We start from the raw sequence: 15,000 nt of genomic DNA, 5'->3' as shown, positions 1-15,000 counted from the left end.
AATATTTACTACATTGATATTGACTTTATGTAATCACTACTTGTATAACCTTGTCCTTACACAATTTTTTGGGGGGGGGTGGATTTGTGTTAATATATTGATGTGCTGCCAAGCCAATCACGTTACAATGTGTATGTGCGTACATTATACATTATGCGATTAGCGCCAGGACGGACTCGTCTTGTCGACACACTGATAACTGTCAGCGCTCTTCCTTCCTTCTTGTAATTGAAACACATTAGCTGGTGACATTAAGCTGTCGTCGGCACTCTGGGATCGCTTGTTATGGAGATGCAATCTCACCGTCTCTGTATGGGGGGGTCGGTCGGGGTGTGTGTGTGTGTGTGTGTGTGTGGGGGGGTGGATGTATAAATTAGCATGCTATCAGCTGCATCATCATTAGCGCGTAGCATTAGCATATTATCTGCTGTATCATTATGATGATGCTGTAATTGGGGCCGCTTAAAGAGACGTCCTACTGATCTCATCTCATCTCATCAGACTGTGATGATGTAACCATGTGCTGATGTAGGGATGTTGTTTACCACACAGCAGGACGGGCCTGTATTGGCAGAGCACTGAGAGGACACAGCTGAGTTGAGGGATGGACTGACTAAAAGTGCAAGCCAAACTTCTCCTTCCCCCCTTAACTTTCTTTCTTGAGGCCTCTGATGTTGTGACGCGAGTCTACCATAGACGTTCTTAGAGATCAAAGTTTTCCAAGTATTTCATCAAAACTTTTTACGTTAGATTACTGACTTTTTTTTATCCAAAGCGACATCGTCGACAGCCATTTACAGGGTGTTGGTTACAGTCCCTGGAGCAATGTGGAGTTACAGTAAGTGCCTTGCTTAAGAGCATCTGAGCCATGAGTGAATTAGGAAGTGGAAGGATGGTATTTGAACCTACATACAGTCCGACTCCCTAACCACTACACCACGGCTTGCTACCCTTTTATGCCAGTGTTTCTCAAACTTTTTCAGGCCGAGGACCACTTCCCCCCCCCCTAAAAATGTTCAGGGACCACCTGTCAACTGAATTGACAGAGGGGTGCTTATTTGGCACTGCTGATTTCGATGCAATGTATTCACTTTACAAGGCTGCCTTTTTATGGTGAAAATAATACTTCAGCTATGTTTCGCTTTGTAATTGTGTTACAAATATACCCTATTTCTAGCTAGTCTTGGGAAAGTATAAATCCTCTTGCGGACCACCTGAGCACTGTCGTGGAACACCAGTGGTCCCCGGACCACACTTTGAGAATCACTGTTTTATGCAATATAAAATTCTTATTCAGCTAATCTCTACTGGTACTGCCAGTCTCTCTTTAGGTCAGGGGTCCCCAACCTTTCTGGGTCTGAGGGCTACTGAGGGCTACTGATGGCTACCAAGGGCTACTCGAGAGCTACCTGAGGGCTACTGAGGGCTACTGAGGGCTACCCGAGGGCTACCGAGGGCTACTGAGGGCTACTGATGGCTACCAAGGGCTACTCGAGAGCTACCTGAGGGCTACTTGTTTGTTCAAAATCCTCTACTGATGTCTTGACATCTTTCCAATCACACTGTGATTGAATGATAATTTTTGCATGGGTTATGAAGAAATAATCTCATATTTAAATGAAGAAAAACATTAACTGTGACTAAAATCTTGTAGTCGTCACTGTTTACTAACATCCTTGGTGGGCACATCAGAAGCTCCTGGAGGGCCACCTGGCGCCCGCGGGCACCACGTTGGTGACGCCTGCTTTAGGTAGTGCTAGAAAACAGAAGGGTCCTACAGTGTCAGTGTGAAGGGCTACACCACACAGCTAAGAGATCCCCCCCCCTTCTCTCCAGAGTACAGAGAGATGAAGGATACTTATCAGTAGTGGTGTCAACAATGATCGATTCGGCGATCTGAATCGATGCGGGGCATGGACGATCTAGAATAGATCCGGCAAGTTCCAGAATCGATCCAGCAATTTTTTTAACTTTCAATTACTTCCATGGATATTTCGGGAGCAAAGGAATGTTAAATTAAATAAAAGCACTTCAAAACATTGAAAGACTGATACAGACTGATACAGAAAACAGCCAATAAATTGTTCGTCAGTATCTGACTACTTGTATTGCCTCATTATGACTGATTAAACATTTGCTTTGCTTTCAGTAGAAATGTAATGCATTGTAGAATTGAATCAGATCGGATCGGATCGCATAGGATTGAATCGAATCGAATCGCTACCTCCCGAATCGTGATCGAATCGGATCGTGAGGGCAGTGCCGATCCACACCACTACTTATCAGACCGCAAAGTGACAACAAAGCTGAGGGACTGACTGACTAACTGACTGATTGACTCTCTCCAGACTACAGACAGATCAAGAACGCTTATCAGACAGCAAAAGGGTTGTCATACAGACTGTGAGGACTCCTGACAGCAGACTAAGTGCTCCTCTAGTGTTGTCACATGACCTCTTGTCACTCTACACTGTCTTTAATCTGGTGTCTTCTTCTAGTCTCACCACAGTATGTCATATTAAAAATCTCCTCTCACATTCTCCTGATATCCTCTATCCTTTATGTGACAACAGAGATATCTGGCTGAGTGACTAACTCTCTCTAGACTACAGAGGGATGTATCAGACAGCAGAGGGGTCCTTAGAGATAGAGGCCTAGGAAGATGAGTGACTGGCTCGCCCCCAGACCTGCAGTGAATAATATTACATTAGCCCTACACATTTTATTAAGTGTGAGTGGATTTTTTTTTATTTTTCTAGGTCAGTGACTCCCACCCAGGGGTATGTGTACCACTAGCGGTACGCTAGCGCACAGCAAGGGGTATGTGGAAAAATATAATGATAACAAATGAATGTAACACATGTAGTCACATTGGGGCAAGAGGAGGATACACAGTATAGAGCACACGTCCATGATATGAAAATAAAAGGCTCGAAAGATGGTCCAGACCAATCGCCCAGTGCTACCAGTGCTCAGTGCTCAGTGAGGCAGGCGTGGCTTAACAGAAAGGGAGTTGGTCTTTCAATCTGGGGGTTGTTGGTTCAAATCCCACCTGACCTCTCCCTACACCTGCAGCCATGGCTGAAGTGCCCTTGAGCAAGGCACCTCACCCCACATTGCTCCAGGTATTGTAACCAATACCCTGGAAAAATAGTAAATGTAAGTCGCTCTGAATGAAAGCCTCAGCTAAATGTAATGTAATGCTACCAATACTGCATGAGGCTTTGGGAGGGAGGTTTTGTAACGCTCTACGCCGAATTCTGCTTGTTGCCATCCATCACACTCTCCTATGTTCCGCTGAAAAGGTTGTCTTTCAAGTCCCTGAGCATGCAAAAAGGATTATACTAATACCAATCAGCATAAAGGACTCCTTTTGTGCGCGAGCCCTCTGACTCTGCACTTCACAGTGATTTGTGTGCTAGTCTTAAGTCCTGGAGCAGTTTCAAGCCATAGGGATCGCAACAAGACATATCTGGCAGTGAATTACATTTTCTGCCACTAGGGGCATCTGCACATTCTAGGTTATCCTTCTCCCAGTAGTCTCTCTCTCTCTATGCTATACCACACGGGGATATCTATCTACTAGGTCCTCAGGGCTGCAAAGATCATCTGGGACTGCGTTGAAGTGGGTTATGTAACTTTGGTATTAAATTACTAATGAAGAAGCATCTATCCATCCCAGCTGCTCGGGGCGATGAGCTATTTAAGCGTGGTGGTAATACAGTTTTCATTTCCGCTGCTCCTCCTTTTCTAGTGCCATGGGGCATGGAGTGCTTAGGCTGCATTTTGCAGATGGGACTGGAGGAGTGTGAGGGTGGAATGTAGTGGTATTATAATGAAACACCCAGCTGTCATCACAAATTAGTTTTCATTATATTTTTTTGCACAATTATCCGTTATTATCTTAATTTTAAATGAAGTGTAGGCTGTGTTTTGCAGTTTGGTCCTTAGCAGTGGAGAGTGTAGTGTTTTGTCTTATAGGGAAGAAAAGGTATTCTCTGCGCTCCTGTTCTTCTCTATCCGGTCCACCCATAGAGGTAGAAAATAACACTAGCGAGGACCCCGCCCCCCTTTTACGGCAATCTGTAGCGGCCATTATCTGGAGGTAGATCAGAGAAATGGAAATTAACGGAGAACGAGGCTCACCTCTGTCAAAAATGGCTTAATCATGTGAAAATGTCCATCAACACACTATACAAGGACAATAGTTGAAGTGTGTTGCTAACTACCGTAAATCCTCTAATATTGGCCGGGGCCTGTATTTACTCAAGTGAATCTTGGACCAGGCCATAATTGGAAGGAGGCCAGAATTAGAGACAGGCCTGTATTCCTATTTGAGCAAAACAGACTACCAGTGGAATGAATAAAACCATGTGTCTACCATATTTTGAACCAATAAAATACTTGGTTCATTTAATGAAAAGGTAGGCTACAGTTACAATAACAGTTACGGTATGGTGCGAGTGACTAGGAGATTATCGGTCCATTTACTCACGAGGCGTGTGTCCCTCCCTCCTCTGTTTGTCGTTCCTCTCGTTCTCGCCTTGAGCTTATGGACACGAGATGCGGCAGCGTCATTGACATTGACGGTCGTATTTCCAATATCTGCGGCTGTTTCACTCCCTATTTTATTCCAGACTTCGAAAGGCAAACAGTTTCTTGCTGCAGCCAAATGTCGGGGAAATATACATGCAATTTCTGTTATTTCCGGTCCGTAGCCTGATGTGAACAGCACGTTACTGAAATGAATGTTAAGCGAGGTAGCCATATTATTGTGTAATACTCTAGCGTGCCCCCTATTTTTCCTCCACTGGCAACGCATAGTAAAAGCGAGGGCTCTCACAACTTTGCAACCCAGGCAAAAGTCTCTTTCTGTATGGGCGTGCTCCCTCTGCCTCTGGTGGTATTCTGGGCTCGTTTTGTTGCTAGGTTACTCAATACAAGCGTCTGCAGGAAAGCTAGAGAAGGTGACCGAAGCGGTCGCTCTCACACAGCTGATATTAACACACTGCTCACATTTAATAACTAGTCTTTGCCGCGTGCACCGTTTGTTTAATAGTAGCAAATGAGTCCTTTTTCGGAGTGAGGAACTATGTCTAATGTTATCCAGCTTAATGATTAGGCTACAGTTGTGAGAGTGGACTAGATTGTATCGCAAACTCCCAGGACACTTTTTTTTCGTAAACAGCGATTCACTTTTAACAACTAAGTTTCCTCTTCCAATTACTGTAAAAATGTGAAATGTTTGAGAAAATAAAGTTTGTGTAGTATTAAGGACCACTTAAACATGTAGGCCTACTTGCCTGATTTGGTTTGACATTGCTCTAATGTCTCTCAAGATTGTCGAAATGGTGGTGCAAACAGTGTATTTTGAGATGCAGAGATGTAAATGTATGATAATCTCTCTTTACATTGCTTTGAAATACTTTTGATACGTTTCCCACACCTTAAAAAAAAAAAAAAACTATCCCTGAAACTGTCAGCATTTTTATATTGCATTTTGATTACAGACCATCACAAAAAGTCAAACTTATTTTGTGCTGCCCGTAGCCCGTTTCTGGCAGATGTCTACATTTTATGAACTGTCAGCAAACGCCCAGAATGGAACAGTACAGACACAAGACAGGCAGACTTCAGACTACAGACTTCAGACTCCAGACTTCTCTGGGCGTCAGACTCCAGACTTCAGGCTTCAGGCTTGGAGATTTTCTGCAGGTGCAGCTGCCTCGATGCAGCATTAAATGAACGTAGGTCCCCAACGATAACACTGTCTGTCAGTTAAAACCTCTACTGCCATATGGGATCTCAGCACATTTACTCCACAGTACATTCACCGGCTCAGCCCCACCAGTAAAGTGGAGGAGATGTGCTCACATTATCGCCCAGCGATTAACACGGTTTTGAACAGGGTGCTTAATCCCACATAAAACATACAAGTGAGTGAATGAGGCGAAGCACAGCACTCCTCAGATTTTTCTTTGTTTATTCGCCTACGAACGTCTAGTGCAGAGACCTTCTTCAGCGTGTATTACCGCTTCGCTTCATTCACTCAGCCCCACCGGTCCCAGCTGTCAGCAGGAACTACAGTACTGTACAGAGTTGGCAGACAGATTGTCGACTGCAGTGGAAGTTTTAACTGACAGCGTTATCGCTGGGGACCCTCATTTATTTAATGCTACAAATCTCTTAGGTTCCCAAACTTTTTCATCATTGCTAAATTCAAATTTAATATTCAGGAGTTATGTTAGCCATTATCCTGTAGTTTCCTCCATTTTTATATGAAATAAAAAAATCTTGTGTCTGCGACCTCCATGCAGTAGATCCGCGACCCCCCTATGGTCCTGAGTTTGGGAACCATTACTCTACTGCAAATTGGGCCCTCTTGAGCATGCAAACCCACACACACACACACACACCCCCCCCCAAACACACACACGCACACGCACACGCACACACACACACACACACACACACACACACACACACACACACACACACACACACACACACACACACACACACACACACACACACACACACACACACACACACACACACACACACACACAGCAGCTGTGCTGTAGCTGTGCTGGGTTCATAGGGTGCAGATTTACATTACAGCTATCCTCAGAGGGAATCTAGACACAAAATAACACTGATTGGTTAATTGGCCATGTCAAGTCACACTATTGCATTTGTATTAGGACTACTGTATGCATGTTAAAACTACCAGGGGCAAGCCAAACGTCTTTGACAAGAGTTCATGAAGGATCAGGCACAGAGGAGTAGCCATTACCCTTGAGAATACATTCATTTCTGTCGCTTGAAAATTCTGCGAAGTTCATTGCTACACTTGTGTGAAGTTTGATTTGATTAGTACTGTAGGTCGCATTATGACAGTTCATTTAACTTTCGCAATGAGGACAATCGCAAATCACAAATCAGGACAATACTATAGTGCAGGGGTGTGGAAATGACTGTATGTTTCGAGGGCCGTTTACGTTTGCAAAGCTAATTGCTTTATATTCAGGGAACCTAGAGAAGGTGGGGTCTGTTTTAAAGGTGGCTGCCTTCAATACACTGCAGAGGGAAATCCTGCTTAGTGTTCATCGTTTGGCCCTTGGAGGACTTGTACAGACCTTGGAAGAATTTGAAGTGCACCCTCAAATGAAAAAGGTTCCCCACCCCTGCAGTATACGCAGTGCATGTTGAAACTGACTGTAATGAGCAACACATGAAGTGACACTCCTGCTGCCTACTGTTTGGTCCGGCTGCACCCCCTGTGTCCTCAGCCTCGACCGTAATTGGCATTTCAGGGAACATGTCACAATCGGCGATTTAGCCACCGCTTGCTATGAACAGACCAGAGCACGCTCCATAATTTACTTTCCAACGCGGCGAGGGCAATGCAGGCAGCACGGCACGGCACAGCACAGTGCACCGAGAGAGTGAATGCTGATATTTACAGTGATGCGTGGCGCCACAGCGTGAAATGTAATGCATAGACCTGTCACACTCAATCACCCCGCGGGATTGATAACGCTACCTGTTTAGTCACGGAGCTGGAGGGTTAGGAGTTATATACTTGGAGTGCCTGCGGATGTCACACATCGCCGGTCTATTAGCATGATTCATGACTAGCCGTCTGTCGCTCAAATAATAGCCTTTAAAAAAAAATCACACAAAAACAATATCCTCTGCAAGATCCTTCCCTGACAGAGCTGGATGTTTTTTTCTCTGAATATGAGTGTTATTTTGTTGGCCTCCGTGTGTGGTATACGCAGCGAATTTCGCAGTATTAATTTACATACTTTAAGAGTCGAGTGTAGGCTAGAGCTACGTAAACACTCAAAATACGTATTCCTCTTTAGCTTTATTCTGTATTTCATGGTAGCGCTGGCCAGGGCTGGATTAAGACGGCCTGGGGCCCCTAGGCTACAGGTTGCTGTGGGCCCCCCTGGAAAACAAATTTTGAGACAAACTTACTTAGGCACTGACATAATTACTCTACTCAACACAACAGATTATTTTTATCAATATGACATCTTGTCACAATTCTGCAATTTTTCCCTTATGGCCAATGATGGGCCCTCTGCCAGGTGGGGGCCCTAGGCTTTAGCCATATCGATCCTGTGCATTAGTCCGGCCCTGCATGGCGCTGGCTGCTGGCGAGAGCAACAATGGTGGGCTGTGTGCCCGCCTCTGCAGCAGGCAGCACAGTAATTTTGAAGCCCTGAAAGCATTAGCATTAAGCACACAGCAGCGTCCTTCTGAAGTTTGAAAGGTTCACAGAGTCGACAATAACAAGGCTTGATTCAATCTAATGACGTAGATCCTTTGTGGTGTTCTGATGTGCGCACACTTTTCTCCCGGAAATGGTACAGTAGGCCTACGTATTTGTGTTCATTTATTTTATATATTTATATTTTTTTCCTTCTGTTATTTTTCACACAAGGGTCATTAAAGCTTCTAAATCACATACACACTCACTCACACACACACACACACACACACACACACACACACACACACACACACACACACACACACACACACACACACACACACACACACACACACACACACCCGCAGCACACTTCCCGTTCCCTGATCCCAGTTCTAGCTGCCACAGCGGGTGTGTGTGACGTGACCACTGCTGTCTACATTAGCATGCCGTGTGCCTACAGTCTTAAGACTGCGGCAGAAGCTAATTATATCTAATGACAGATTCTGCACCTTTTTTAGTGGTTTTTAAATGCAATAATTAAACCGTCAAATATTTAATTAAATTATTTAATAAATAATTAAACTCTTGCCTTAAAAAAGTACAATTATTAAAGCTAGAGATGATCGCATATGGTAGTGTAATATAATTAAGCCTGCTTTTGAATGTTCGTAGACCATCATTACTGGTTGACATAAGCTTGATCTGAGGGGACCAGCTGTGCACATTTCATAATGTTACGATGACTAGAAATGAGTAAAGCCGGGCATACACTGTGCGATATTTTCACTCGTGGGTATTAAGCTCCTGCTCACACTGCACGATGGAATTTCACTATTTAAAAGTTCACACACTATACGAGCTGACAGTCGGATGCGAGCCAAATGCTTCCACTGTGCGACCCGCCAGGCATGTTTCCCCGGTCTGCAGAGGAGGGAACATGCGCACCTGAGGTGGAGATGAGGTCGCGCTCAACAGCGAATCGCACGCCCTTATTAATTTGTGCATGTGAAGTGTCAAAGCGGGTCGTAGCACTGCGTGAGGCGAAATCGCTTGTCGTTACCCCATGTACACTGAATGATGCGAGACTCGCGATTGAGCAAGAAATCGGCCCGACTCCCAAAAACTCCTGCGAGTGCCAAATCGGGGCAAAATCGGGGCTTAAGTCGCACAGTGTAAGCCCAGCTTAAAGTGGAAATGAAGCAGTGACCTAATATAGGGGTCTATAACACCAGTAAGATAAGCCAGCAAATATATATATATTTTTGAAGTCTGAAATTTAAGCCGTTAATAAAAAAATAAAGCACAAACACGTAACGTTTCTGTTAACGTTTCCAGCCAACAGCGGGTGACGTCACGCGAATGGTAGTCTCCTATTCTAATGCTGTTATGATAGTAGTGAATTACAGTTTGGGACTTGCGTGGCTGATTATGAGCTTATTTGCTTAACCCAAATGAAGCAAGAATACGTGTTTGGGTGGGACAGAACAAATATGAGGCATGAAGGCAGACAAGACATCCCATCACATGAACCACAGGTAAACAAGCAGCTTTTTTTTGCTAAGGTGAGTCGCTAACACATTTTGGTATGAGCCAACATGATCACTATTCATAATCGTGCGATGTCGTGCAATGTTGCAGTTCCCTACCTTCATCTGCCGATGATTTCGCCAAAATTTTCCAAGCACCTGAATTAGGCTACTTTGACATCTCCGTGCCCACGTTTATCGGTGTTATCCAGTCAACAATAATCCAAGGCAACAACGCTATTCCAGCCAGTTTGAGGATGCATCCGCGACTTCAATAACATAATAATTTACTACAATAGATGCAGCTACTTTAAGCATGCCATAACTTAATGTAGGCCATGATAGTTTAACGTGTCATTTCCCGTGGCATCAACTTCAAATCCCCAAAGCTCCTCCAACTCCGAGAGCGAGACGAGAGAGGGGATGGGATAGCCACACACACAGGCTGCGTCCCTTCCCTTCACAAAGCTTTCCAAACTTCCGCCAATTTTGCAAGTTATTTTCTATTACTGAATTGAACCACATAGCCAACTTAAAGACATGGGCTTTCAGATTAGCGTCCAACAATGCAGGAAAAAGACGTTATTGGTGACGGTCTGTCACTAGTACAAACCTATGAGATCGGGCAGCCCCAGTCCTGACTCCTGTCCTATGGTGGATGCAATGGGTGGATGGCTGCAGCTATCCCACCATGCTCGTAGCAAAGGCTTTTTGACACAAAGTGATAATGACACTTGGCATTTCTCTTTCATCTGATAGTAGGTATATAACATAGAAAACCCAGGGACAATGTAAAATGAACCCCTCGTCCTTCTTCAATTTTACTGCCACGATTAGAGTCAGTTAGCGCTGTAGTTAGCACACGCTAACGTTAAGTGAATGGAAGGCTACATTAGCCACCAAGTTCTACCATTCGCGTTACGTAGGCGGCGAACATGGCTGCGCCCTTGTGGCGAAACTCGGTAATAACATGTCATTTTTCAGCAAAACTACTTAAAAGTGCAGTTCAATGAACATCCATTCGTTTATGAAAATAAATAAGCCGCCAAAAAATGATAATAGTTGTCAGTGCTTCATTTCCACTTTAAGGCTCGGCCCTACTGTGGCTCCAACGGTAGGGCACTGGGCTGCTACACTGGCGACCCGGATTCGACTCTGGCCCCGGTCAGTTGCCAATCTTTCTCCCTTACTCTCCCCAAACCGTTTCCTGTCTCTCTTACACTATATTATCATCATCATCTTGAATCTTAAAAAGTGCAGTGCTGTACGTTTTACATCACTGAAATGCAGAGCGTTTAAGAAGAAGCCCCATCGTAATTATGAAGAGTACACACTGAAATGCAGAGCGTTTAAGAAGAAGCCCCATCGTAATTATGAAGAGTACAGATGAGCTCTATTGCACATTTTATTATGTTTAGATGACTAGAAATGAGGAATGCTGTATGTGTTTTTATATCACTGAAATGCGCACAATTTAAGAAGAAGCCTCATCGTAATTATGAAGAGTACAAGTAAGCACAGATGAGCAGTGCCAGATGAGCTATGTTGTCACCCCCGGTGACCAGCACTCCATTGCTGTGATACGGACCGCACTATGATTGGCTAATTTGCATAGCGTAGCATTCCATTAGCATAATAGGACACTGTTCGTTTTTTTAAGGGCGCCATTATTGCGGCTGCAAGTGCACTGTTGACACTCAATAAAACAGGATTTAGATACGGGGGGTCCTCTAGCCAAGGGCTTATTTATGCGAAGGCTGTCGTCTGTGTAAAGCGATGGACTTGCAATCAGTTATGCTACAGTTCCTTTTGTCTTTTTAATAATGCCAAGAGCCTTGTTGAAGTGTTTCCTGCAGTGCATTCATCTTCGAGTGTCCTCAATCATGCGCCATGATGACTGTCTTCAAGTACTGCAACACAAACACGTAATTTCTTGCATTTTGCCGAAGAATGACACACATAGGCCTACACACACAAATGCCTCCTTGGATCATGATTGTGAATGAACCAAATGTTCTTTTGTGAGTCTGCTGTTTCCCACTCTGAACCCAAAAACAGATTTATTGGCCAAGTAGGCTCACATACAGGGGATTCAGGCCTGCCCGCACCAGTTACGTTCGGCACTAAAGTGCTTACCTGCGAACCGCCCGTGCTCAAACCGGACTCCGAACATTTCACGCGTGCGTGACCCTCTTACCTGGATGAACCTGCTGACGGCCACATTGTCGTCACGGTTCGCAGAGAAAAATCAAGTATTTTGTGGTTCGTATTGCGAACCAACTTTCCGGTTCGCGAACGTTAATATCTGTGGCGTGAAGACGACGGCCGGTTCGAGATTAAGTGCGGGAATGGGCTCCAGCACAGTTCTCAGTCGCCCTGAATGCGCTAATAGTGTATTCAAGGCATTTTAACTGCCAGCTAGAGGTTCCATATCCGTACAGTCGGCATGAAGACATAATTCACAATCAATAAACAAATACATTTTTATGGTGAAGAGAGAGGACCCTTTTGGATTTTGGATACCGATGAGCACCTGAAGATTTGTATTACCCCACAGATGCAACTTATTTTCTCTCTCTCTCTCTCTCTCTCTCTCTCTCTCTCTCTCTCTCTCTCTCTCTCTCCATAGTTAAATATATTTTTATAGGCCTATTTTTTTTATTCTACATACTGTATATTTATATTTTCATGATTAATGCAGGATATAGACAACAGCTACATATAGTAGTACTGATGTAATGCCACTATGATCACTTTTCATTTGGGGACCGTCATGTATTTGAGCTCATCCTGAGTACTGTGGATCACCTCCCCCGTCTTCTGTTCTCTCTCCTCCCCTCGTGTGTTTGCGGTGATGAGGTTTCCATGTCATCTTGTCTGAACCCTATAGTGCTGAGATACAGGGGTGTAGTGGGCGCGGTACGCGGGGGTACGCAGTCCACCCACTTCTCCTGAAGTGAGATTTAAAAAGAATCTTCTGCCCATGTTTGAATACAAAAAGGAATGATCACATAGCAGTATTGCAGGTGATTGACCAAACAGATGAAAACGGAGAAGCAATGATGGTAGATTAAGGACAGTTGGGGGGTTTGACATGATAAGTTGCCTAATTATTTGATGACGTTAAAAATCGCGTACCCCCACTTTAAAAATCCCCACTACACCACTGCTGAGATATGCTGTATAAGCTTGTCAACATGGATCTGCTGTTTGTGCCATTGGCTTCAGTTTCTCTCTCCAGTACGGTGTGGTGAAAGCAAAAAAAAAAAAGATGGGGAAAAGATGGGGAAGAGAGAGTGAGGAAGAGGAAGAAAATCGAAAGAAAACAAAAGAAAACAAAACAGGCATGAAGGGTGGCGTAAATTGCAGTAATGGGTCTGTCCCCCTGAGTTCAGCACTTTTGGCTCTCCTTAAACACGCACACTGATTTATGGCCTACGAGGACGGGAGAGGAAGAAACAGAGAGAGAGAGAGAGGGGAAGAGACAGAGAGAGAGAGAGGAAGAGACAGAGACAGAGCAGAGGTAGACGCAGAGAGGAAGAGACAGGGAAAAGAGGAGAGAGGACATGAAGAAGGGAGAACAGATAGAGAGGAAGAGGCAAGGAGAGGAGATGGAAAGAGGAGAGGAAGAAGAAGAGAGGAGAGGAGAGGAGACAAAGAGAGGAGAGGAGACTGAGAGGAGATATAGAAAGGAGAGGAAGAAACAGAGAGAGAGGAAGAGAGAGGGAGAAGAGGAGAGAGGAGATGAAGAAGAGAGGAGACTGAGAAGATTTATAGGAGGAGACAGAGAGGAGACATAGAAAGAGGCAAGGAGAGGAAGAGGAAGAAACAGAGAGAGAGGAAGAGACGGGGAGAAGAGAAGAGAGGACATGAAGAAGAGAGGAGACTGAGAGGATTTACAGGAAGAGTCAAAAAGGAGAGGAGAGAGAGAAAGGAGAGGAAGAGGAAGAAACAGAGAGAGAGGAAGAGACAGGGAAAAGAGGAGAGAGGACATGAAGAAGGGAGAACAGATAGAGAGGAAGAGGCAAGGAGAGGAGATGGAAAGAGGAGAGGAAGAGGCAGGGGGAAGTGGAGAGAAGAGACGAAGAAGAGAGGAGACTGAGAGGAGATATAGAAAGAGGCAAGGAGAGGAAGAGGAAGAAACAGAGAGAGAGAGAGGACGAGGCAGGGAGAAGAGGAGAGAGGGTATGAAGAAGAGAGGAAAAGAGAGGATTTATAGGAAGAGTCAAAAAGGAGAGGAGATCGAAAGTGAAGGAGAGAAAGAGACAGAGAGAAGAGGAGAGAGGACATGAAGAATAAAGGAGAGATAGAAAGAGGCAAGGAGGAGAGATAGAAGGAGGAGGAAGAAAGCAAGAGGCAGAGATGGGAAAGCAAAAGAAGAAGAGAGGAGGAGAGAAGAGAAGAAGAAGATGAGAGGTGAGAGAGGATGAAAGGAGAGGAGGTAGAAAGGAGCGAGGATAGGAAAGGATAGAGAGGAGTAGAGGAAGATGAGGGGATGAGAAGAGAGGAGGAAATGAGAAGAGGAGGATGAGCGGGGAGGATGAGAAGAGAGGAGGATGAGTAGAGGAAGAGGAGAGGATGAGAAGAATGGAGGAAATGAGTGGGGAGGAAAAGAGTGCATGGGTGAAGAGAGGAGGAGAGAAAGGTTAGTGGACGGAAAAGGACGGTGGTGAAGGAAAGGAAAGGACGGAGGTGGAGAGCAGGAGAAAAGAGGATAGGAGAGGAGGAGAGGAGAAAAGAGGAGAGGAGGAGGAGCGAAGAGAGGAGAAAAGAAAAGAAGAGAGGAGGAGGAGCGAAGAGAGGAGAAAAGAAAAGAAGAGAGGAGAGGTGGAGAGAAGAGAGGAGAAAAGAGGATAGGAGAGGAGGAGCGAAGAGAGGAGAAAAGAGGAGAGGAGGAGGAGCTGCAGCTCCAATGTGTGTGTGTGTGTGTGTGTGCCGTGCGTGCATGTGCAAGTGTTTACGTGTGTACGTGCGGGCGTGTATGTATATCTCTGTGTGTATGTGTGTTGTGTGCGCATGCGGGCGTGTGTGTATTTCTTTGTGTGTATGAGTTTGTTTTTGTGTGTGCGTTCATTCGTGCGTGCATGGCTTGTGTGTGTGTGTGGGGGGGGGGGATTAAAGAGGATTGATGGTTATTAAAGATTCAGGATGAGTGCTGGGCTGAATCAGAGGGACTGAAGGGTGAGTGTGTGTGTGTGTGTGTGTGTGTGTGTGTGTGTGCGTGCGTGTGGTGTGTGTGTGAGAGAG

At 45.0% G+C, this 15,000-nt stretch overlaps 2 protein-coding genes across 2 annotated transcripts in view; both read left to right on the top strand.

Annotated features, from left to right (window-relative positions):
- LOC134452382 (cell adhesion molecule 2-like) overlaps positions 1–15,000 on the top strand; it is a 666,831-nt gene that overhangs the window by 381,283 nt on the left and 270,548 nt on the right. The window lies entirely within an intron of this gene.
- LOC134452323 (uncharacterized protein DDB_G0271670-like) overlaps positions 8,181–15,000 on the top strand; it is a gene marked incomplete at its 3' end in the record, with an annotated part of 12,824 nt that continues 6,004 nt past the window's right edge. The window contains exon 1 of the mRNA XM_063202673.1: positions 8,181–8,219. Within this exon, the coding sequence (XP_063058743.1) occupies positions 8,181–8,219 (39 nt within the window). The remainder of the gene's footprint in view (positions 8,220–15,000) is intronic.

Source organism: Engraulis encrasicolus, chromosome 7, assembly GCF_034702125.1.
Source record: "Engraulis encrasicolus isolate BLACKSEA-1 chromosome 7, IST_EnEncr_1.0, whole genome shotgun sequence".
Classification (NCBI taxonomy): Eukaryota; Metazoa; Chordata; class Actinopteri; order Clupeiformes; family Engraulidae; genus Engraulis; species Engraulis encrasicolus.
The sequence above is the reverse complement of the archived record's forward strand: the minus strand, read 5'-3'. Positions and strand labels throughout refer to the sequence as shown.